Source organism: Chelonoidis abingdonii, chromosome 3 (genome assembly GCF_003597395.2).
Source record: "Chelonoidis abingdonii isolate Lonesome George chromosome 3, CheloAbing_2.0, whole genome shotgun sequence".
NCBI lineage: Eukaryota > Metazoa > Chordata > Testudines > Testudinidae > Chelonoidis > Chelonoidis abingdonii.
The window spans coordinates 123472556-123499346 of record NC_133771.1 but is presented as its reverse complement, the minus strand read 5'-3'; the positions used below and the strand labels follow the sequence as shown (position 1 = coordinate 123499346).

Below are 26791 nucleotides of genomic sequence, written 5' to 3'. Positions count from 1 at the left end.
GGCCACTTAGGGATCTGGGGCAAAATCATTACTTGGTCCTCCTAATGAAGGCAGAGGGCTGGACTCAATGACCTTTCAGTTCTATGAGATAGGTGTATCTCCGTATATTATCATTATGATATATGAAGAGCTGATAAAAGCTATGGAAACTCTGGTATCAGAAAAAAGAGACCCAAGCAGAAGAAATAAGGAACATAAATCAAAACAAAACAACACACGCACCAATTTTACATTCCTGGGTAAAGCTATGTCCAATAAAACATTTACACACAAAGGTGAGCAGGATTGATCCTATTTCTTGAACTTACACACTGTTCAACATCAACTACACAAAAGAGGGTTGACAAAGATTTTTTACTTTTTTGTAGTATTTATCATTTCACCACAAGCTATTTTTCAAATAAAAAAGTCTAATTATTTTTAATAGAATTTTATTTAATTGATTCTAGATCAATAGGTTTTTTTAAAGGAGAGAAAGGGTGTGGGGGGAATGGGAGTCTAATTAGACAGTGAGCTATTGAAAACTCAGAGACAATCATTTAAAAGAGGCACTTCAGCACCAAAAGAGCCACAACTTCTAAATTTTATTATATAGGTTTATTACCTCCATTTTTTAGGTCCCCAGAGCAGCTTGCCCGTATCTGGCTGATCTCATGACACTCATGCATTCCAGAGTACAAAGGAATAACATTATTGCTTCTGTAAGTCTACTTCATTCAATATTTAGCTTTTTGGTGCTTTTGAAGATTTTCTCCAAATGACAAAGGTATCGAAGCCCCATTTTCAAGAGATTTAGATACTCGGAAGCCTTAGTCCCACAGACTTTCAATGAGACTTTGGCTTCTACATTCAAAAAAATAGTTTTGGCTCCTACATCACTTAAGACGATTTTGAAAAATTTTACCTAATAGTTTAAAATTTAAAGTATTCTTATTTTATAGGTTAAAAAATTAGAAAACTTCAGAAAAGGACTTTTAGAATCACTTGTTTTTTTAAACATTTCTGATTACCTTTTTTAAAAGGACAGCATTTAATTAGCACTATAATAAATGCACTAGAGACTCCATCCGACCTAGTCTACTGTTGCCAGACGGGAATTCTGCCTACTGGATCTCGAGGGGCTGATTCTGAACATGCTTACAATAATGTCAATCAAGGATAACTCAACTGAACTCCAATATCACGAGATCAGAATCAGGCCCCTTGAGTAAAATCATTGCTTCACTGACCTCAATGGCAAAACTCCCATTGACTTCAATGGAATCAGGATTTCACCCCTTATCTACACAGTTCAACTATTAGTCATGGGAAACATATGCACTCCTCATTTTAAAACTCAAATACCAGTGACTCCCCTGCTCCCACTGCACTAGTTCAGATTTATGGACAATTGATAGTATGTGTTGATAAGCTTATATCAGCTACAGATAACATTTTCAGAATGTCCTGCGGGTATCCTGTAGCAAGTACAGTCAAAATGTTCCTACATAGATGTTGGTTGTAGTTAGTTAAAACATTATGAGCACAAAACTCTCCTTTGATAAATATAATCGACAAAGAGCTGCCAGCTAAAGTTATAATACAAACAGTAACAGTTAATTATCCTTAACCTAAACCTCCTGGTTAGACATTAATTGACAGCTATTAAACATAATTCCACAGCAGAGTTTTCTTAAAATGAGACACTTATTTCACTATGGATTTAAATACCTTAACTCATGTCTCAAGCTGCCATGAAAAACAAGCTGTCCATAAATAAATGATTCCCTGCTTCACTCAGCAGAGAGAAAACTGCCCTGTCCCCTACTGCTGATAATCAAAATTCAAGTTTACTAGATAAATAGCTCTTTGTCTTTTCATATACAAAATTCTCAACAACAAAAAAATCCTTCATATAGGGGAGTGTTGTGCCTTGCCATCTCCCAAAACAGCAACCTTTCCAAATCCCCAATAAACACTTCTGCAGGTTTTCCTTCCTCTTCCTTTCCAAGAGCAGCAACAGTTCCAATTTGGTCTAGTTGCACAAATGATTATATTCATCAAGGTGTTCAGATTAAAGCACAATAACTTAGCAGTACTGAGAGCAAAACTTAATTAGAAAAATATATTTATTAAACTTATACATATCAACTGCCACTCTCTCAATGATCAGTGTAAAATGAGCATTTAATGAACGTCTGTGAAGAAGTGGTGAGACTGAAATTCTGGCACCAGTGTCCCTTCCAAGATAGCACTCTGCCATGCGCTTGAAGGAACAGTGCTGTATCCTTGAAGCATCTGACACTTTCTGCTTAACCTACAATTTTTTCTACACAGTTCCAAAGAAATGATAGAAACATTTCAGTGATTTCTATTTTCCATAATAATGCAATTTTGCTACTTAAGGGATTTTCTTCAGTAAACATTGTCAGATAACCAATGTTAAGATGAAGAGCTAAGTTACCATAAAGACCCCAACGTATGTCAAATCTGATTCTGCGATTATCTGTAATCTATGCTCACCTCCCTCTATGGAGTGAATTACACTGAATGGAAGGGATAATTCTAAAGGAGACAATACAACATAAAGCCTTATCCCACCATGAACTAAAGTAGCTGCCTTTTTTCAATTTAGTCAATGAGGCTTAGCACCAGAAAGAAAGAAAAACACTGAACACTTTCCAACAGTCTGCACAACACACACACTTTTTAGTGTTTCTATAAACCTAAAATATAAAATCCCATTTCTTTACAAGACAAAGGAAAACAGCAACTTTGATTTTGCAATGATTAATGGTTGAATATCAAAAGATCGACTCTTAAAGATGACCTAAAAAGGAAAACAAATGGGGCCAGGCCCTTATTTCCCCTCTTTAAGATGCATAAAGTGAGGTCTACAAGATTCCCCCATTAAAGAAGTCCCCCACCCCACCCCTCAGCGTATTATTTTGTCTATCATGTTCTTTTCCTGAAAGTTTATAGAGGACTGATAGAATGACTGAGACATCATTCAAATAACACACTCAGTGAAGAAATTAGTTTTATTCAAACTGTTCACAACTCTTTGAATTAAATAGATATTAAAAAGCAAACTAAAGCAGGGAGGAAAAGTCACCTTCTTAATGATGCAGCCACACTCCTTTGAATTAATATTCCAAATATGTAGAAAATAAAAATAATCAGAACTTCCCACCCCCAATAGAGTCAAATGAGATTTGTTTCCCCTAAGAAATAATAGAGCAAACATTCTACTTTCTGCCTCCTTCCCTCTATCATCCACAACAATGTACCTACTAAAAACAATTTCAGAATATAAACTGCAATCTAGCCACAATTCTGTTGCTGGATGAAGACAATATATACACTAGTGAAGGAAATATATATACAGTTGGCTTAATTTTCTTTGTTTAATACATATATATTATCTTCCAATTACTAGGTTGAAGCAAACCATTATCGTTAACCCCGCCTTCTTCTTGGCATACTTCAATCTTCTGGAATTAAAATGATTTCACAAAGTAACACACACACCAGTCACCCAGCAGCTAGTACACTAGTGTTTGTTAGCTTTAAAAAAATAATCTACCTTCCAAGTCAACAGCCAATTCATTTCTTTGGTTTAAACTGGACATTTTCAATCTGGGATGTCACTCAAGGTGAGCACTGTGAACAGGTAATCATATTGGTGCTGCTATAGTTCTGGTTGACTTGCAGTTGCCATTATAATAAAGCCTTACTGTACATTCCCAGAGATTTTATAACTTTCCTGAGCCATTAAAATTTACTCCCAAGTTGAAACCTGTCAACCAGAAGCAAATTTCCCCTGCTCCACCCAACCAAAGTGTATACACCAAAATAAATAAGTTGGTCTCAGAAGGTTTAAAGTTCTGCCTTTTAAATATCAGGGATCAGACACCTTGTATAAACTGAGTTTACTGTAAACACCATGAGCTCCTTGTATTCCTCCATCCCACTCTCCCCTCACAAGCTCCCTGTGTACCATTCTCTCATTCCACTGTATTTCAAAGACTCTCCATGACTCCCCCAGTCACCCACATGCCAGTGGCTCAGTGTACTCCCCATTCAACTCTCCTCCCATACCAGGGACCCCCCATTCTCCCACCCCCATAACAGAGACTGCGTGAACCCTATTCCCACTTCCTCCCATGCCATCCATTCCCCACACGTACTGACATGCCAAAGGCTCTGTGGTCCCATCCCCTTCCCTCATACCAGGTTCCCCCATTCTCCCTCCCCTGGCAGAAACTCTGTGTGCATCCCCCCAGTCCCCTCTTTCCAACCATGGCCCCCATTCCAGGGTTCCCCAATCACCCCTCAACAGGGGTTGTGTGCCCCAGTCACCCTTTCCCCAATTCCAGAGGTTCTGTGTACACTCCTATTCCCCCCATACCATGGTCCCCCATTCTCTTCCCCATTACAGGGGCTCTGTGCGCTCTCCCATTACTCCCTCCACCCATTCCAAAGACCCTCTCCCTTCCCCCACAGTAGGGGTTCTGTGTGCCCTCCATTCCCTCACCTGCCCTATGGCAAGGGTTCTATGTGAACTCATTACCTCCTTCCTGTTTCTACATTCTCCCCATGTCTGGGGCTCTGTCTGCCCCCCTCCCAGGGGTTGTGTGTGCCCCATTCTCCCCACTATTATTCTTTCTGTCTGAGACCTAAATAATTCAGGGTGTCAACATGTTAAACTTTACGGGCAAGATGAGCAGAGAGGAGAAAGGAAATTGTTATGCTAGCAGGTGTTAATGGATGCCCTCAACCAGTTGTCTGATCCACAGACAACCACAGCGCTGCTCCAGACTGTGGCTGTGCTAAAGAGCTCGCAGGGGCTTCCTGTACTCTCCATTTTTCTCCCTTTCCCCAAAATCAATAGGATTCTTCCTGGAAGCAGTATTCAAAAGTTATCACATTACAGACGGACGGACAAATGCCACTGAGTTGACTGTAAGGCCTTTGCAAACTCAACCAATAAATACACTTGGAAGGTACATTTTTGCAGTCTTGACACTCAATATTTTTAAAGCAAAATATGAGAAAATGATCAATTTACAAACCAGTTTGATTGCATTTGGATATTTTGAAGTTTAAGGCATCAGTCTTACAAATAACTACCTAGAGTCTGCAGGATCACAGTCAAAATTAGAAAGGTAGCTATATTAAGCTTTAACAGGCTATGAAGAATGGGTACTGTACATACACATGCAACTATTTTCCATAAAGATTTTACTATGCATCTCACAACACAATCTTATTTTACACAATAATATGTTCCAGTCCATCAAGCACATAAGAATTTTTAATATATCCTAAACATCAATTATCCAATGACTGACTGATTAAATAGCCCCATCGCAGCACTGAAAGGACCATTCTATTATTTCAGACATTTATCTACATATTCAGGCTTTCAGACTTGGTTGAAAACTTTCATAAACTATTATATGGTTTGTTTTTTGGGAGGGATTATTTCCTTTTTTTAAGCTGGGGAATGGAAAATATTACAGGTACATAAAATTGAATGACATTGTAGCAGATAGGTGTGTTTGAGGGGGGGGGGGGGGGTTAATAAAACACAACCTTAATTTTAATAGAAATGTTTATGTATTTTTAAATTTCAATTAAAACTTTATTTAAACATTTTCCTACAGAGCTTGGAAGCCAAGCACAACAGTATTTTGCAAATACATGAGAACAAGAAAGTGAAACTGACCAGTATCCTTTCATTATCAAAGTCCTGAAAGGGAGGAAAAGAACTGAGGAAGAGTAAATCAGATGTTAAAAACAATTTCCTTTTCAATGATCTGATATTGTTATTAGTAACAGTGCAGACAAAATATTTTCTATCAACATATTTGACCTGGTACCTCATATTTGGAAAAATGTGGGTGCTCACTATCTTTGATTTTCAGACCAATTAGTTTTATTTCAACACTGTCTCTTTAAAATTCTAGGAAATACATAGAAGACAAAAAGTTAAAAGCTCTTATTAGGTCTTTAAATGTACAATATAATCTCTCTCAGAAGTCCTGCCTAAGCAGGGATGTCACCACATTATAAGCTTAAAATTACATCTGTCCCACACAGAAAAATTGTCCCTAAATTTGTGTGTCACTTAAATAAGAAATGCAGTACCATGAAACTGAAGTTATGGAAAATGTTATTTAAAACTAAGTAAATTACACCCATATAATTTTAATAATGAAGTGCAATGAGTTTAAATAAATAAAAATCTATTAAGACTCCAGAACATTAACAGATTAAACTGGTGGAATTAAAAACTCACAAATGAATAAATTTTAAATTCAAGTATTTGAAAATCACCTCTTTTTCTACTGATCTGTCAGGGCCTGAATTCTGGGTTTTTCAATAAAAGAGCTGATCACATTAGAATCAATTAATCATATGCAAGCAAAAGCTAGGTTCTTTATGCAGATCTAGGGGTATGTTATGACACCAGTACTTTCAGCAGAAACCCAGAACTGTGAACTCATGTTCTTCTAGGTAAACAAAAGAAAAAAAGTTTCAAATACGGTTCTAAAATGCATTTACATTGCAATTTTAAATCTACTTAAGTGTTCTGTTAATGCTTAGGCATTTAAAATGGTTTCTAGGCTAAGGCTCAGATTATACAAACAGCTTACAACCATGTGCAACTTTACTCAACAGAACTAGTCCTCCTGAACCGAGACTGAAACATCTGTACATGTTAAATACAACAGGTACATGGACTTAAAAAAAAAAAAAGAGACTTTTAAGCCAACCGTATTATTCTTTAGCAAGCCTAGACAAAGGAGAAATATGCTTTTTTCTTCATTTGTAATCCCGTGGAGAAACTATTAGAAAGATACAGAGGTCTGTTCTACATGGCACGAATAGCAAAGGAGTATATTCTCACACTAAGAATGGAAAGACTGTGTGAAGGAATAAATTTGCCACATGACACCAGAGAAGAGAGCATAGAAACAAGGTCCCTGAGAGGATGGCACAAGACCAAGCAGAGTTTTGAAAATAATGGGCAGTCTCCTCTATTGCTTGTACTTTATGAAGCAATTTGATTTGACAGTCTTTTACACCCGCTTTGCAGAGGTGAACAGATATAAAAAGTGCAAGGCAGTGGAGAATTAGGCCCCAGGAGAGAGATTTTAAAACTAGACAGCAAAGTCCACAGACTCTGTAGCCACGGTTTCCAGTAGGAATATTTTTAATCCAAAAATATCACTGTAACAATTTTTATGTTTTTTAAAACATTGTCTTCAAATATCTGTAAAGTCTTGGAATGCATATAAGCAGAATTTCAAGTGTTACAGTCTTTGGGGTTGTGTGTGCCCATCTGACACATACACATCATTTGTGCAGTTATACAGAAGATAATTCATCTCCTTTGAAGTTACAAGGTAAGTAATTCTGATATCCACATGAGAAGAGAAAATGATATATCTTGTCTCTGAAGTTATAATCTTGCAGGATTCTCACACCTGAATCTTGGCTCCATAAACAGGAAGAACTTCCCCAAACGCTAAGGGGTTTTTTGTTTGTTTGTTTCTAAGTAGTAGTGTATGAAAGCATGGGTCATTCCACAACTAGCAGCTGCATGTCACTATATAGAGGCTAACAACCATCTTTGATGTCTGCAGTACTTTCTTCACCAACAGGTCCAAAATAGGATCCAGGAGAATGGTAACCCTACTGGACAGGAGTTCCTGGCCCAGGTTTCTCAGTCATAAGCCCTTCTAGCTTCTAATATAACCAACTCAGTCTGCCAATACAGCCAATTGTTTAAAAGAGTTATAGTAAAATCAGTTCCTCAAACAGAGTTGCTGTCATGGAACTCCTTTGTAGAAGAGATATACTTGGCATCAGAAGAGCCCCCAGCTCTTGTGACCAACTAGGAATCATTGTCTCCCTACTCCCACACAGTTAATTGATCATGGCATGCTGACAGGGGAGCCTGTAGCATCAACCATGGATCAGAAGGCACTGGCACTGACATTCAGAGAAGGAATCAGAGATACCAGCATCAAGACCAATATTTATGGCCAATGCTTCAGAATCTTGGTGTGCTGACATCGACTTTGATGTTCCCATGTGTTCAGATTGTGCTGACAACTCCAACAACTCTAGATACATGTAAGTTTGGTGTGATTTTCCTCCCTTCAGAAAGCTCTTCTTTTCCTGCAAGGGTGGGTGAAAAAGTCCACTACAAATCCCACAAAGGCGTTTATTAAATGAAACAGAAAATACTATGCGATTCACTTTATATGAATTATTCCTCAAGCATAAAACAGGCACACATTGTCCAAAATGAGAAGTTTGCAATTCTGTAAACAAAACACAACTGACTCCCCAGTTGACTAATTAGTAATGCCTTCCAATTTTATATTTGCACTGAGATACAAATATACTTTTACCAAGCTCTCTGATTTTTCAGCACCTACCTTATTACAACAATTTGACCAAACCAATTCAAATGTACTAAATCTCTGCTTGATTCATGCGGAACTGACTCGACATCTCTCTCGGAAATTGACAAAATTCTCAATCAAAATTATCTGCCTTCTGTGATTTTAATTCCCACAATTTCCTATCATTTTGATGCAAAAATTTGTGACAACTTCCTTCACAAACATAAATCTGGATTAAAAATCTAAATCTTCAATGTCAAGCAAGCAAGGAAATCAGGTTAACAATTCTTCAGCCTTACTTTTGCCTTTCCTTCTTGTTCTAGGCTTAACCTACACTACAACCTTTGTATATAGGATCACTAAAATTGGCAAGAAATGCAAAGGTCCTCTGCGTTGTATTTCATATTTTGTTCTTTGTGTAGTTCCAGTTCTTTTTTGTTAATTAATTCAAACTAGATCTTCACTAAGACCAGGACAGTGATGTCATCATCCTGTACGTAGTCATCCAAGTTTCTCCAAAACCTCCTTCAATGCTTTGTTAAGTTTAGTGTGTCTCTTGATGAAGTCCTTTGTAGCAGTTTCATAGAATGCACCCCCAACACTGCTAGAGACACTATTATCCTGAGATTGTTATAAACCTTTGTTGGAACGCTAGGTACTTCATTCCCAGGTTTATCTTTATCAGCCACGAGGCAGATGGTAGCTGTGAAAGAATGTTTTAACTTCTGCTGCATTAGGTTTCTTTGCAAGTTTTATATAACATGCTGAAGACCTACATGTCAGAAATTTAGACTGCCTGGCCCAGATAAGTTCTCTCATCTTTGTCACTCTATCTTCACTGTCTGAACGAACAGCAGAGACCTCACTGTCATACTTGTCTCTGTGGATGGCATTGTCATCCAAATGCACACAAACATCCTTCAGTTTCTTTACAGAGACAGAATCTATGGCATTCAGCAGGAACACATTTTTTCTTCGCATGCATGCTTATAGCCAATTATAGGATTATTTCTCATGTTTGACCAAACATCTTCATTAATGTTGATTCTTTTAGTCTCTCTTTAATTTTTCCTCTATTTCTTCATTTGCAGCATCTATTAATAGACCTCTATGTTAAAATCTGCCACTGCAGACAGCTCTAACCCCAAGCCCTGGCACATAGTGGCTGAAGACAACTCAGGCTTATCTTTCAAGGACTTCTCCTTCAAGACCCTAAAATCTTTAGAGATTTGAGGACTTTTGCTTGTCTCCTGCTGTGGAGCTGAGATTCAGGAGTAAGATTCCTGAACAGATGGAACATTTAGAGAAAAAGCACTTACCATGCACCTTTAACCATCTCACTTGAATTCTGCCAACTAATTCCCCCTGGGATTTAGTCTAATATTCCAAAACCTTTGGACAGCATCAAACCACTTTAAAATAAAATAAAAAATAAAAAAATAAAAACAAATCTCCCAGAGACTTTTCTTTCCCTTTCCTGCCTCCAAAGCATAGCACACAAACACTCAAATTAGACCAGCACAACTCATAAGTTTTAAGTCCAGACACCTCACAACTCATCAGATTTTCAGAAGTGAATCGTATTTCTGAGTACCTCAAATGGCTGGTTGTTCAATCTGAGACATTATAAAGTGCCCCAATTTTCATAAAGCGCAGAGCACATACTCTCTGAAAATGCTAGCTGTATAATTTATTTAATATTATAGATAAACATACAATCCCTAGATAATCAATTTCAACAAGCATGACTGGGCTCCTCTTGCTTTAACATTCATGTCACAGAAGTAAAAATCCAGGCAGAAATGAAAATGTGGCATCCTGAGCCAGAGACAACTTACCACTCAGCTGGTAAGTTGGCAATGCAATTTACAAATCTGGATTCCTGCATTTTAATCCTTTGCAGAAAGGTGGCAATATATGAGTAATATGAAAAGAGCTGGATTCAGATCATTAGAGGTTCACAAGCCAAACACATGAAGCTCTGGAGGCTGTCCAAAACAAAATCATGCCTAGGTGGTGATGTCCGTTCAATAAAAACTCAATGTCATAATTATCCTCTCACTTTTTCCCTGAAGAGTATTAGTAATCATAACTGTAATGTTGCTCAGCCAATTACATTAACGCTGTGAGAAGACAGATAGGGCCAGCAGCCAATCACTGTGCCAGGTCATTGCCTGTTAACAGATAATGTACAATTATCGAGCAATTGGTAAATGAAGTGAAAAATTCAAACACCCATCTCTGAATAACATAGAATAATTCCTTTAAAAATAAAAAATATGTTTTAATAACTTTGCTTTGGCTGTAGCTAAACAAAAAACTGAAGGCTCTTTTTTTCCCACATCTCTTTCTAATGACAACTGGGTACCTTTAATTAAACTGGCAAAATGCCTTGGTTGTATCAAGCTGGCAACAAAGTAAGGTGTTGGCCCCCTTTAAACCAAACTGTCTCTTACAAACAAGTAAACAACCATTTAAAAACATCTAATGAGGAAAAGGAAAAAGTCAGATGATGAAATGCTGCAACTCAACACACTAATATATCTGAAGTAGCTGAGAACTCATAACAATAGTATATTTGAAGTTACAAGCTAATTAGATATTTGTTGTGTATTCTATTCCAATGGGTAGATATTGGGATTAGATTGAAATAAATATATTTGACTGGTAGATCATTATCTTCAGTCCTTTTCTATATTTAACACAAAATAAAGTAAAAAAAAAAATTCTGCAACAAGTTAGCACCATGCAGAGATAAAACACTATTTTCCATTCATTATCAAAAAGCTTTGTGCTTGCAACTGAGTATAGAATTCTCAGTCTCTAGTAACAACTCTAATCAGAAATCTAGCCGAAATTTGCCAACATGCTTTTCTGGATAACTTTAATCTATTTCCCCCTTCAGAAAACAACTACTGCATCTTCACTAATTTATAGTGAGAACGTGGGTAATTAATCCTCTTAAAAAGGGTGAGAAAGGAGCAGAAGAGGTCACCATCAATAGTGAAATCCAACTAGACTAGAGGAGATTGTTACATTTATATATCCTCTGATTTAAAAAGAAAAAAAAAAAACAACCTTTGACTTTAAAAAGAGAGATAAAGAAAGAAAAGAAATAAACCACAGAAAGCCTTGATAAAAATCAACTCTGATGCAAAAAGACATGACAGGCTCTCACACACCGAACAATATTGGTCTCACTCCAATAAACTGGTACTGTGTTAGTGCAAGCTTGCAGTTTTTCTTCTTGTGGATAAGAAAACCTATTCGGGGCGGGGAGACAGGGAGAGAAATGGGTACCTATGTGGGTTAAAAAATCCCAAAACAAAATCCACATACCAAAGAGATATACAGAGCTAAGTGATGTCAACCAAATTTTTTTTGGCGTTCAACATGCTCTTCTCCTAAAAGGTATGTCTGTAGCATATTAAATAGTTTAGATACAGTGTGAAATTTAAGGAAACAAATTTATGCCATTATCTATTCATTTTTAAAATAGCCCCTTACCTTCATTCTGAAAGCGAAACACTTTGATTTGAGCATTTTCTTGTGGCCTGCACACTAAGCAGAACAGCAGAGGGAGAGAAAAACGAAAGCAATACAGAAAAATCCTCCACCAACCTGTTGCTGTGGATACTGCATTCCTCCCAGGGCTCCCGAGGTCCGTCCCTGCATTCCCATCGGATATCGCTGAGGTCCTGGAGGGCCATATGACTGCCCTGGGTATGGACTGCTTTGCTGTGTCTGTGAATGAGGGTTATTGCCCATTCCATACAACTGAGGTCTCTTCATTACCATTGGATCCATTGGGCTGCCCTGTTATTAAACACAAGCAAAGATCTGCTTTAAACATACTGTAGGAAGAAATCAGAAACATCCCTTAGTACAGCACAGATTATACCTGCATTTATTCAGCACAGTGAACCTTTATTCTGGACACATCCAACGATTCGACATACAAAAATGCAGTGAAGTATAGGGATCTACAAGCAGCATATTCTAATTTTCCTATTAATTAGAAAAGAATTTTGAAATATGGAAATAGGACTTAAATTCAGAGATATGACAAAAATATTTTGCACATGTAAGCAAAAAAAGAAAAAATTGGCATTTAAATTTTCTATTATCTCTGCAGGAGATAAAAAAAAATCAATAAGCACACTAATATGTACAATGATTAGCGATCCTGTCTTCAAAGTATTCTTCCAGCTACACCCACTTCACGTGTAAAGACAGAGTCTTGGGCAAAAATTTTAGTCTGGAAAAGGTGGCTAGTTTTCAAATTCATAAAAGAGATGGTGGAAGAAAAAGGAAGTTTTGAAGGAGCATTAAGCGTATGATATGTTACATTTCAGAGCCTTTGCATTGCAATCATGTGCATTAATAGGCTTTGTGGCAAATTGCCGGTACTGTTATGCTAGGTCTCGCACTTTCTCTTCTTTGGGGAAGGTTCAGGGCGCCATTGCTCACCTCTGAATCGGTATTTTAATTACCCCACTAGTGCCCTTGAGGAGGGGAGTGGAGAGGGAGGGACCTGGGCCTGCTCTCTTCTCCAGGTCCCAACCCAGGGGCCCTGAGGTTTGTGGTGAACCACTTGAACTAGCAGTTCCTTCCCCTGGGCTGCTTCCCTCTCCTGCCCTTCAGCTTGTGAAGGGGCTTCTTGCCCTCCTTCTACATAAGCCAAGTGCCCCTTACCTAGGTTTTTTTTGGATTTCTCAGCCCACCGCAGCACTCCTCCAAATTTTCCTTTTGGTTTCTCTTCAAAACTGTTCTCTGCTCCAACTCCTTCAAACTGCTCTCTGCTCCAACCAAACCTTCCTGCTCCAACACCCACACTGTCTGACTGAAGCAGGGGGGGTTTTAATCACATGACTGACTGTGAGTGCTCTAATTGGCTTCAGGTGCTCTAGTTAATCTATAGCAAACCTTCCTTCCCTTGCAGGGAATAAGGCTCCCTGCTAACACTCTCCTGCTGCCCTCTGGCCATGCTGTATCACAGCTTCCAAATCATAATGTGCATTATAAGCCACATTTCACATGAAAGTCAATTTGCTTCCTTGCCAGACCTCAGAAAATCCAAGACTGGAATGGTTTGGGTTTTTTTCAGTTGTTGTGTTGGTTTTTTGTTTTTGTTTTGTCAGGAGGTACCATCCATCTCAAGAGTTTCACGACTGGTGTCAACCTTACTGTCACCTTTTTAACTAGTGAGGACAACTGAATCAGATCAAGAGTATAAACTGTCAAGTGCAGCTCTATCATGCTCCCACAGTGCTAAGCTACAGCATCTATCTTCTACCTCTTAATTAATGTGCATTAATTTGAGGTACAGAAAAGTTACACTTAAAGGGGAAAAAAAAGCCTAAAACAATATTAGCTTAATTAAAAGCAGGGTTTTCATAGAATCACACAAATTAGAAAAGGAAAAGACTTACTAGTTTATCCAGTTCCTTTCCCTCTTAGTGCAAGGACTTCTCTACAGCATATTTTCTAAAATTCTGCCCAGTCTAGTTTTAAATGTCTCATGGGATGGGGGCTTCTTTTTAAAGGAGATTATTCCACAGCCTAGTAGGCTATGATACCAGTAAGTTTTTCCTGATATTCAATTTAAATTTTCTTTTTCTTAGTTTCATCCCATTACTGCTACTTACACTTTTGTAATACACTAATTTTTAATTCTTTATGTTTACATCTGTCAAAAATCTGTAGGGTATATCTCCTCCAAATTAGTCATTGCTTAGCCAACCATATATGTTTAGTTATTTTCATCTCTCTCCTCACAAATAAATCACTCAAACCCATAATTTTTATCATTGGCCTTCTGCACCTTCCCACCTATTTAGCAGTATCTTTCTGATAATGAGGTATGCAGACCTGAACGCAGTATTCCATGTGTGACCATACCACAGCTGTGTAGATAGGAACTATTACTTCTTTGTGATATGCCTCTACGCATTTATTTCAAAAGTGCATTAGCCTTCCTTGATACCATATTAAATTGAACGCTCATCTCTAATTTGTGATTCACTATTGCACCCATATCTGTTTCACCAGGTTTCGCTTTGCTTTATATATCTGACATTTCAAATTATTTTTGCCAGATTATTAGCTTGCATTTGTTTTCAAATTGAGTGTCATTGGATAATTTTCTGTGCATATTTCATATGTCTCTAGGCCACTATGTATTACTACTATATTCTCACTATAGTGTTTGCAACGCTTTCCAATTTAGAATTATCTGTGAATTAATTAAACTGACGTTTCCTCCCTCTTCTAAAGCATTAAACAAGATGTTATATAAATCAGACTTAACAACACTCCCTAAGCTTCTTTTGCTAGACTCTTCCCTTATTCAAAACAATACCTATTACCCTTCATTTTAGATTATTTCTTCCAGGTTTCAATCCACTTGACGATGTTCACATCCAAACCAATTCCAAGTGCAGCATTTCTGCTACATGGTATCAAATATGGGGCTAAAAGTATAGGCTTCATAATTAGTAATTCCAATAGTTACAGTTAACTGACACTTTCCATTATAAGATCCTATTTTCAGTTCATAAAATAATAGAATTATAGGGTTAGAAGGGACCACAAGGGTCATCTAGTTTAACTCCCTTCCAAGACTTAGTGGTGTCTAAACCATCCAAGATGGATGGCTATCCAGCCTGCTTTTGAAGGTGCTTCCATAACCTCTCTAGGGCATTCTGTCCCATTGTCTGCTTATAACTTTCAACTAAATTGCTTATAACTTTGCCAAACCTTAACTATTTGGACTGAAACTTTCCAGGAGTGGCTCCACCTGAGGTTGAGCGGTTTTTTGTCTGTTTGATTTTAATTTGGCAAAAACAGTTCACCCGTTTCGCAGAATGAGGTTGGGGAAAAATAAATTGGTTATGTTAATCTTAAAAATTCTTATAACTTTTTCACTGAGAAGCTTTAGCCCCTCCATGCTTTGGAGCAGGAACTTGGAAGTTGCTCGGAAAGTTATCCTAAAGCCTTTTGCTCCTTCCATGAAAAACTGCCCAAATTTCAACAAAGGACTGGATGCCAGGGATGGGGGGAAACACAAGGAACCAGGGGGAAGGTAGGGTGCATGCATGGTGGAGGTGAAGAAGAAATGGACAAATGGCGCCACAAGACTGACTGAATAATGAGACTGACACAAGAAGCTGAGGGGGAGGGGACAGAAGAGAGAGGTCTCTTCACCATTCCTCTGCTCTCAGCAAATATCTGTGAACTCCATTGGCTGGTCTACACAAGGATTACAACCTGTTACTACTATCCGTGGCACTAAAAGTTTTAACACACTTGATGAACCTTGCAGGTGTCAATATGATTCCACAAGATGAAATTTCTGTTTTTTTCAATTTGCATTTTTAAAAATCTAGGAAGTAACATATTAAAAAAAGCTAAAAGAATGTTAAGCTTGCAAAGTCAAATACTCAAAAGTTACGAATTGCCAAAATTAAGGTTGTCTGTGAAACCTTATTTTGGACCCATTGTCCAGGAGCATTCCAATACAGTCGTTAAATTACATAACATAGTTTTTCCCACAGGACCCAGTCTCATTTAGGGCACAGGACAGACCTGCTCTATGAAGGAATCAAGGTTGTGCAGTGAATGAGGCACTTGTATGTAGGACCTCAGCTTCCCTCATTTGTTGCGAAAGCCAGAAGGTTTGCAGTAAACGACATAGGAGATTATAGGAAAAGAAAGGATGGTCTTATGGTTAAGGCAGCTGAATGCTACCCTGGAAAACCAAATCCTATCCCTGCCTCCGCCACAGAGTTCGTATGTGATGTCACTTAAATCAAACTCTTCCCAGGTGGTCACTAATTTTCTGGGTGCCTGATGTGAAATCCTGGGGTCTGGTTTGCAAAAGTACTGAGCACTCACTGCTACAACTGAAATCAATGAGCTGTGCTTTGAACACAAACTGCTATATAAAGGTACGTGCTCAGAAAAAAAATCAGGCCACAGGCATCTTAAATTGAACCCCCCAAATTTGTGGACATTTTTTACCTTAATCTCTCTATGCCTCAATTCCCCATTTAATAATGGGAATAACACCACCCTCTCATTGCACAGGTGTGTTGTGAAAATTAATTAATGTTTGTGAAGCATTTAGATACGATAGTGATATGTGCCATAGAAAAGCCCATGAGAAAATTATTAATTAATAATAAAAACCTTGTTTCTGGCATTTTCTAACTTTTGAGTGCTTCACTTTGCAACCATACTATTCTTATAAAGTATTTTTGGATGTGTTCCCCTTCTTCCACTACTATAAAGTTTGTCGAGCAAGATTTATTCATTTATAAATCTATATTCAAGGTTCCTTTATCCTTTTGGTGTGCAGGTATTTTTTTCCTCTTAACATTTATTCCATTAGGTTGCTAAAGACAGAAGTCACAGCAACAGAATGACAATTACATGTATCACTCATTTTCTGAAGATCAGAGAAACTCTGCTCTTAGCCAGATTTCCCATACCAGTTCTCCAACTCTTTTCAAAAGTCACTGCCAGCAATACCATAAATTTATCTAATTCTTTCAAATACTCAGGAACATACACTCTCAGAAATAGCTGATGTGTACATCTACACACTTTCCAAGTACTCACTCACCTTCCATCAAAAACTATTTTACAAACCTTTAATGACTTCTTAATTGGCCAAACTTATTTTCTTTATTTTATTATAAAAATAATATAGTATTTTAGTGTTTATCAATTTCATCTCATCTCCTTTACTATTTCTCTCCAAGACTACTTTCCCCCTCGATACTTGGAATAAAAATCTTTTTACTGCTTTGGCTAGTTATTTGCTTATTCTGCTTGTCTACTGCCCACATTTTTTTTCTTGCAAGCCTTCATGGACTGTATTTTTCTTCAGTTTCCCCAACCTGCCTTTCAATTTCTAATGTAGGGGTTTCTTTTAAATCTCAGATATTTATACAGCTCCTCATAACACCATATTGTACAATTCTTGTTCTTTGCATTCTTCTTTAGTGGTAGCGCAGTCTATAGCATCTTTATTATAATGTCCTTCTTAGAGCAGTGTCAGATCACATATTTGTACATGACTTCCAGGCTCGAACTGCAACAAGAGTGCACAAATAACAATCCCTACTACTGCTCACCTTTGAGGGCTTTAAAAACACTCAAGGTGAAATCCTAGCCCCACTGAAATCAACAGGAACTTCGTTATTGACTTCAATGGGGCCAGACTATCACACACATCCGTCGTTAGATGAACAGTCCAGGTACTTAAATAGAAAGAGCATGGAAAGTGCCCACTGCCCGAAAGGATTAACTGAGAGCTACTCTTCTGTGCCTGCTATTTCTCCAGAATGCTCAAATGCTAAACAAAGCATCAAATACAGTACAGACCCGTTTACATGTGAATCCGCTTAAAGTGCGGTAGCGTCATGCCTCCCAGTGCTACCTATTTAATATGCGAGGCTTGTTAACACGCGGTACAGGAACTTGCTATGTAGTGCTATAGATTTGCTCACTAACTCACTGACAGAAATCGACAGGAAGTGCAGAGCGGAAACGTGTTGCACCTCTTTACATATCACGCACGCTTAGTCATTGTCACGCTAGAGATATATATAATATATATATTAGTAGTCCTGTAGGTATATAGTAATATATATACTACATTAGAAAATTTTAACTGTAGACCTAATATAATGGCAGAGGACAAGTGTCAGCGTTCCTCCACTGTAGAAGAAAAGCTAGCCACAAGAGATTGAGTAAATAGCGGAGAAACCCAGGCCAAAGTTTCAAAAGATATTGGGATTGCCCAATCTACTCTTCAAGGATGGCTAAAAAACTAATCTAAACTGAATGGCTTTGTACAAAATATCGATTCTGCTGCGGGGCTTACGATGCGCACCATTCAGCAAAACCAACAATAGACAAAGCCATGTGCATGCGGTTTGCTCAGGAAAGACTGAAAGGAATGTCGCTAAGTGGGCCAATTCTTCGAGCCCAAGTGACAAAATCTGGAAATTTAACGGTGGGGATGACTCATTCCAAGCCAGCAGGGGGGTTATAAGTCGTTTTAAAGAGCGTCATGGCAGAATGCAGGTATCGATTTCTGGAGAAAACCGATCACCCAATGAATCGGCCGTGAAGGCGTTTCCCGCTGAATTAAAATCTATTTTACAAAATTAGGACTACCATGAAGAACAACTTTATAATTGTGATGAAACAGCTTTATTTGCAAAACTGCTACCTGATAAGATTTTATCCTTTAATTACGAGACACAGAAAACAGCTGGATTTAAAAAGACAGAAGATCGTGTGACTCTTCTTTTTTGTAGTAATAAGACAGGCAGACATAAGCTTATCCCTCTTCTCATTGGCCACGTTCATAACCCTCGCTGCTTTAATCACCTCAGTACAGCCAAACTGCCAGTAATACACACTAACAGCAAAAATGCTTGGACGATGAGACATTTCGACGACTGTTTCCACAACAGCTTTGTTCCAGCTGTTTGTAAGCATCTGCGATCAAAGAAACTTGAAGCCAAAGCACTTTTGCTATTTGACTATTGTCCAGCCCATTCTCTAGCCACATCACTGGTATCAAATGATGGAAAAATTCGAATACTGTATCTACCATTCAACACAAAATCAAAAATTCAACCTTTAGACCAGGGCATTATTCAGAATTTTAAAAACAATTATCAACAGGGGCTGATTTCAGTGATCGTGTCATGCATGTCTTCAGGCATTTCCAAGTTCCTGGAACAGTTAAACATGAAGGACATTATTTAATTAGTTAAAAAAGCTTGGGATGGCATAAAACAAAAGTCCATTGAAAACTGCTGGATGAAGGCTCTCGATGAGGTCTTCTCTGTCAAAGACGGCTCAGACTCGGAAAACCCAGCAGTGGCACTGATTCAGTGCTAGACTTTGAAGGATTTTCAGAAGAAGACATCCTACAAACACGCACGCAGACAAAAGAGGATAAAGGTAAACTTCTCTTTCAAATGATATAAGATTTTAGTTTGGGTACATCGCCAGAAATCATTACCGAGTGGCTGGAGATGGATGAAGATTGGCTGACTTCAGAATTTCTGTCCGAGGAAGAAATATTAATGGGCTGCGAGGCTACATTGGACTACAAAAATGATGGCGAGAATTCTAACAACACAGGCCTAAATGACAATGATGACGACAACGAGGATGTCGTTGAAAAGGTCAACATTTCACCCACAGAAGCCCTTAGTGTTGTAGAAACTGTTGGAAAATTTATGGAGGAGCAAAATGCAGAAAATATCGAAATAATTCATCTGTGGCAAATGACAGACTTCATAAAAAAAAAGGCAAGCATGAAAGGGCAGAAAATAACAGTGTTTTTTTCTAACGGAAACACAGACACTTTTTTCAGCATGACCCTCTTAACCCGCGAACCGTTAACAAGCGGTCATGACAGCTTGACTCCTGACACCTGCACGTAAATGGATCTGTACTAGATGTACAAATTCAGCACATTTTCATGAGAAAAACTGGTCCAATTTTACACTGCAACCCCTCATAAACTCTCAGTTTCACCAGCATCACCACAGTCTTCCCAGTCATAAGGAAACCATACAAACAAAAGCAGACCCTTGCCCCACTCCCCAAAATTGTGAAAAGATTAAATGTTATATTGACCTTCCCTCCCACAATGTACCCAGAGTACTATTGGAGGTCCTTCCTCCATCACAATTCCTGTGGAGTGTACTAAGGTAAGTTTTCAGCTCATGGTCAGTCTTGAACTACATGCTTGAACTACACTTCCTGGCACCCAATGATTTGTCCTGCCTTTAGTCTCAAAACTTTCTCTCAAATACATGAAGCAAGAATTTTAAGGCTATAGATGGCACTTGCCTGAAAATATAGTCTCATTTGTCAAAGCAGCCCACTAGCCCATAAGATGTCACAAGATATCTCACAGAGGTGTTTTAAGACAGGTGAAGAGAAAGCGCCTCCAAAAGGGAATGGTAGAATTCAGCAGGGATGGAATGAGGATTCCATACACAGATGAAAGTTCCTTTATTTTTACACCCTACTTTTCTTCTCTAATGGGCAACAAAGCTTAGCAGGCTGCAACTCTGCATAGCTCTTACATCAGGCAGGCAAAGTGGTTCACTAGAAGAAAATCATGTTCACTTAAAATTGCTCTTCAGAGTGAAAAAGCACAGCTTTTTAAAAAAAAGCAAAGTTGGTTTAGATGATTATGCCAGTAATGCAAATTTTAAGTGACTATAGCATTAGGTTCGTGCTGCCTCATTTGTATAACAAATCAATATGGGCTCAATGCAATATATTCTGGAATATGTTTGCCCTCAAATTCTCAGAAGTTACCATACACACAAAGTTCACCACTGATCTGCTGGCACAACCTCTGCCTCTGTATTAAAAAGAACCTGTTTCTCCATTTATAACAATGTCTGAAGCAGCGAAACCTTATCGTGAAGATAGTTGACAAATCAGCTACCAACATTCCAAGATAACCAGGCATGAAGTTCCCAGCTCCAGCCCATGCTATGAGTTTTGAATGAGGTATTTATCACAAGAAATAATTAAAACTATTCACTACAATAAAATGACACAGGAGGCATAAGGAGGCAACTGGGGAAAAGGTAACCCATCCCTAGATTATGGCTTAATCTCTGTTGAATATTACTGAAGACTTCCCAGACAATGTATCTAAAGCGACAAAAAAGTGAGGAAGATATCAAAATATAAAAGGTGTGTATGTTTTAAATATCCATTAAAAAAACTATGTTGAAATTTAGAATGATATAGTTAAGCACTGAAAAGTCAAGATATTACAAAAAGTTTTCATGTACATCCTTAAACTCTGACATTGCATTATCAGACTATTAAAGAAGCAGGAAATCATCTGCTTTTTTATACATCATCATATCTTATTTAATCCCTTACTAAAAATTTTTTACAAAAGTACAAAAAATCTCAGCTACATAAGGAAACTTAGAGCGATGTCATTCAAAAGACAAAGGGCCAAATTCACCATGGGTATCAGAGAAGGCAAATCAGTGATATAACCAAAAGTATCTATTTTACCTGTCTTGCAACCTCTGCTTACTGCACGGTCCCAGCTGCAGAGGGCCACCCACAAATATTCTTCCTTGTTCAAAACAAGAAAAAAAAAACAGAAAAGGAAAAAATTGACAACCATCCCAACACACACACACCCGCCTCAACAAAAAACCATCTCCTACCTCCAAAAAACAACCACCACCACCACATCATAGATTCAAAATACAGGACATTTGCTTATTTTTGGCTACATGCATTTTCCCCACAATTCTTCTAAAACCATTTAATATTACTTAAAAACTGGAGGGTTAGGGGTTCAGCCATTTCCTAGCTATTATCTTGGAGGCGGGTAAAGCTATAATCCCTATTGAGAGAATAAATCACAACAAAAACAATGAAGAAAAGAAATCTGTTTTTAATGAACCACATATGAGTTGCATCTTCATGTTGTCACTGGAAGTGCAAGCAAAGGTTAAAACAACATTAAAAAGCAATTATATACATTTATCACACCCGATGGCCAAAACAATCCTATGGGCTGAAACAAGGTCATGTGACAACACAGCTTAGCACTGCTACCCTTTGAGTTTTTTAGTTTTTTTGCTACTAAAAACTATTAACAATACCGAGTGAACTCCAGGCCCCATTGAAGACAATGGGAGTTTTACCATTGGCTTCAATGGGGCCAAGATTTCAAACCCAGAAAGCTACATCTTCATGTCAGCATTTTTTCCTATCACACACTAATCACCTCCAATTTTCATTCAGGAGGACCCAAAATTACCTTCCTCGACTTTTAAATGTATATTCATTTCCTCAACTAACACTGGTTTTCTTTGCTCCAAAGCATCTACCTTTGGGGCTCAGAAGTACCCATAAATCTGCTCTGCCAGCTGCCAATGTGCTCTTCAGTGATACAAAAGTACCTTCCAGTGAAGCAGAAACTAAGGCGATTCTAAGCCTCAACAGTGGCCAATGCTGTGGTTCAGCCAGGAAAAGAAAACCAATTTACATAAACCCATAACTGCAAAAATTAAAAATTTCCAAAGAGGTACAGGTGTGAAAAAAAGACGGTTACTCACCTTTGTAACTGTTGTTCTTCGAGATGTGTTGCTCATATTCATTCCAAGTAGGTGTGCGCGCGCCACGTGCACGTTCGTCGGAAGAATTTTCCCCTAGCAACACCCGGCGGGTCGGCAGGCGCCCCCTGGCGTGGCGCCTTTGCGGCACCCGATATATTGATGCCCCTGCCGACCCGGCCGCTCCTCAGTTCTTCTTGCCGGCACTCCGACAGTGGGAAGTGAGGCGTGTGTGGTAAGTATAGCATACACATCTGAAGAACATAAGTTACAAGTGAGTAACCTGTCTTTCTGGCTTCGAGTGCTGCTCATATTCATTCCCAAGTAGGTGATCCCCAAGCCTTACACTAGGCGTGTGGAGTCGGAGTTGGAGACTGTTGAACTACAGAACAGCCAACGCCAAGACCGCATCGTCCGCGGACTGCGCACCAAGGCTGTAATTGGAGCAGAAAAAGTGTGCACTGACGACCACGTGGCGCACGCATATGTTGTATAGGCACACGGCGAGGAAGGCACAGAGACGTGGCTCTCGTGGAATGAGCGGTAGCAGCTCGCCCTGAGAAGGTGTGAGCCAAGGCATAGAGTTTGGATGCAGGCCGTCACCAGGATGGAATTGTTTGCGATGAGACAGGGGGTGACCTCATCCTGTCGCGACTGGCAACGAGATGTCCGGGAGTATCCTGTTCGGATAGTCTGTCGCACGGGTTGGTCGGTCCCATGTAACGGCTCAGCGCGACGAAAATCGGAGTGAATGCAAGCTCTGCTCCTGAGGGCACCGTGAGTTTTGGGTAAAAAACTGGAAGGAAAAATGTCCTGGTTTAGGTGGATATGGGAGCACCACCTTGGCAGAAAGGCGGATAGCGGACGGTAGTTGCAACCGTTGTCTTTAGAAATATGGTATTAATGTGCGTCCGCCACCAGAGCGCGAACGCTGAGACTTCCTGGCCAATGTAATGCACAGAGGAACGCCCCGATTCACGATAAGGTACCGGAGAGAGCAGGTTTGCAAGCGGTTGAAGGAGTGGCCATTACGTTTCACGAGGAGAACATTGAGGTCCAGGAGGGGCGTTGCTGATAGCGGACCTGGGATACAGGCACTCCAAGGCCCTTGATGAGACCTCGAGACCCTAGGTGAAGAGAAGGCGGATGAGGAAGAGCCATTCTCCTGCGATGGAAAGAGGCACAATGGTCCGTCCGTATGTGGACCGGAGGGCTGCAGAGCGCGAGCGCTGTTGTTTGAAAGGTGCCATAGTGCGATTTCACATTTAGTGCACTTGATGGGAACCTGAGCTGGTGACAGTCTCAGTGATGATTGACACCAGGCAAGGGAACACTCTTCCATTTTGCCAGTAGGTACGCCCTGTTGCACGCGTTTTCCTCTTCCCAAAGAGCACTGCTGCAGCTAGTGGGTGGACGCGCATCCTCTGCCAGAGCTCAGCCAGCCAGGAGGCCGCAGTCAGGTGGAGGCCGATGTCGGGGTGGAAGCCTGCCGTTGTCTTGTATTATCAAGTCCGGTGGCCGGCAGGGGACCGGACTGGCTTGTCAGGTCAACAGGTGGGGTACAGTTGGCAGAGCCACGCTGGGGCGATGAGAATTATCGGGCCTTGTCCCGCGTAAGTCTTACTGAGACTTGTGCACCAAGGGTCGAACGGCGGGAAGGCATAGAGGAGGTGGTATGTCGAACCGAAGTAGAGAACGCGTCCGACATGAGAGCGCGGTCCGAGACCGCGGAAAGGAGCAGAACAGGGGGCATTCCCGGTTGGTGGGGACGCGAGAGCGATTCGGCGGAAATCGCCCTACGGGAAAAAGAATGACTATGTCGGACGAATAGACCACGTCTGTGAGCGTAGAAAGGACCTGCTGAGCCGGTCTCCAACACGTTCTGGACTCCTGGGAAGAAAGAGGCTTTCCAGATCGATGCGTGGGTTACTAGAACTTCCTCAGCGTATCGCCTCCTGACTCAAAGAGGACGAGAAGCTGCGTCCCCCGTTATGTTTTAACTAATATGTATCGCGTCAGGTGGTGTTTGTCCGATGACACTAAGACTAGAACGGTTCCTGCAGGAGGAGAAAGGGCAGAACAACTGTATGCGCAGGCGACGGCCCATCAGCTCCCTGGAGTTTATTGGCAGCGACAGCTCCCGAGAGGACAGAGCCCTGTGGTTCGACGAGACGCCATGTGAGCTCCCAGCCCAGAGACGTAGGTCCTGTTGTTAAGAAATGGCCCTAGTGGGAATGTCGTCTGGGGTGCAAACAGGTTAACCACCCGCACACGCCAGAAGGCGGGGGATTTCTGCCCCATCCGTGAACGATTGCCGTTGTAGTGTACGCTTTCTACGCGTGATACTGTACTCCGGATGCCCTTGATCCACTGCTGTCCCTGCTGTTGTGCGCCGGTTTAAAACCCGAAAGATCCACCATATCTGCAGTGGGCGCAGCGAGAGTTGGCATACTTGTTACAGACATTAGTTACACGCCGCCATGGTGCCGTTAAGAGGTCTGGAGACAGACCCTGTGCCTGGAGGTCGTGCGGCGAAGCGCTAGCAGGCCTGTCTAGTGAGTTAGATGCTGATTTAGTAATGCTCCATGGAAACGGCTTCTTGTGGGTGTGATACAGATCGAGGCACGGCCTTGTTCGTATTACTGGCGACTCATCGAGAGCTGCGCAAACGGGCTCCCGATGAATTCCTGTCTTCTGGTGATGGTACTATGAGGATGACTTGTTCGAATCATTTACTCAGTAGCCCTCGATACCATCGCATCAGGTCGCCTTGATGATTGTGCACAATGGCGTCGAGCGACCTGAGCCTGGACACTCAGGCAGACGGTATTGCCCGGGCTTTCGCTCGCTATGCCTTCCTTTATAGGCTCAGTGATGGCGCTATACCTAGTGGAAGTCAGATATCCGAACATCAAGCCAGTCCTTCCCAGGTAACGCGGCTACACCCATTATCCTACCCTATATACCGGCAAGCAATCGGCCGACACTCCTCGACATACTATCTCTGATGCACTACACTGATGGGTGGCCCGAGGATAGGCCAATATGGTTTAGGACCGTGAATTGAAATGCGGTTCACGCATCCAGAACGGAGGAAGCTGTCTGTCACCTCCAGCGAGCGGAGGGTTAATGCGAAAACATAAAGATACGCGTCCTTCCATGTCTCACGGGAGAGCAGCGAACCAGTCTGCCGCCCAGAACCGTTCCAAGCGAAGGATGATGAGACCCCAAGAGATACCCTGCGGAATCGTAACTTCCTTTAGCGAAGGCGTGGTTCCGCGCGAGGTCATAGCATGGACGGGACCATCCTTTCGACTTGCGAGATTAATAAAAGTAGTGCGGGTCGTAGTAAAACCTCGGCGCTCCTGAGGTCGTGCGGCACCATTTTCTATCGCTCCGGAGTTCAGAGCAGCGTGAGGAACCCTGCGCCTGGCAGAGGGGTCCTAGTGGAGGGTCCGGAAAGAGGGACGGGGAGTGTGGCTGGGAGGTTGGAGGCGAAATAACTGGAGATGGTACAAACTCCCACCAGGTGACGCAAACCCATTGGTCCTGAAGTTATCCGCGTGCCACCCTTGATACTCGGTGTGAGCTAGTCGCTCTGGTTGTAAAAAGAAGTGGAGGGCTCCGGGACGAAAGGGACTGGTGCTCTGCGTCGTCTGCGCATCCATTCTACAACGTGTCTTTGCTAGTTGGTCCCCCGCTGTGCGTTTGCTGATGGCGGAAGAGGCCCCCCTGCAGCTTCTAGCCACCCAGGTACCGTTGTTTTGCCCCCCTTTGGGAACGGACTGGGCTTCGTTCGTTTCACCCGTCCCCGCCGTCTGTTGAAGGTTCTTGGCGGGCCGTTGGGGATAAGGGCGCTGAGGGGTTTTGTTGGCGCTGTTTTTCAAAGGACAGGCGGAAAACCCTCGCTTGGGTCCTGCTGGAGCCTGCACGTGCCCCAATGCCCAGGCGCGGACATTCATTAATCGAGGCTGTGATCTTTAATGGCTTTGCCAGGCCTTGGTTGTTCTTCTCTGATTTAAGAGGGCTCCGTGCCCTTCTCCAAGGGAGGTCTTGGTATTGATATCTATGCTTAGCTCCGGGAGTGTTAAGCTGACACTGCAAGCCAGAAATTCGTCGTCTATGGTTAACGCCCGAACCCCCCGATTTCTAGCTGCTCTTGTATTGCACTAAAAGGCTGATCACCGTAGCGCGCCCAGTCTTGTACAGCTTCTTTGGTTCTTCTTGCCCTTCTTCCACAGAGGATGC

General features: G+C 40.8%; 1 protein-coding gene across 17 annotated transcripts in view; it reads right to left on the bottom strand.

The window, feature by feature from the left end:
* Positions 1-26791, bottom strand: part of ARID1B (AT-rich interaction domain 1B) — a 446074-nt gene that overhangs the window by 393689 nt on the left and 25594 nt on the right. For 16 of the 17 annotated variants that reach the window (XM_075064069.1, XM_032799678.2, XM_032799682.2 and 13 more), the window contains exon 2: positions 12024-12218. The exons of the other annotated variant lie outside the window; for it this stretch is intronic. In XM_075064069.1, the coding sequence (XP_074920170.1) occupies positions 12024-12218 (195 nt within the window). The remainder of the gene's footprint in view (positions 1-12023; positions 12219-26791) is intronic. 17 annotated transcript variants of the gene reach the window in all.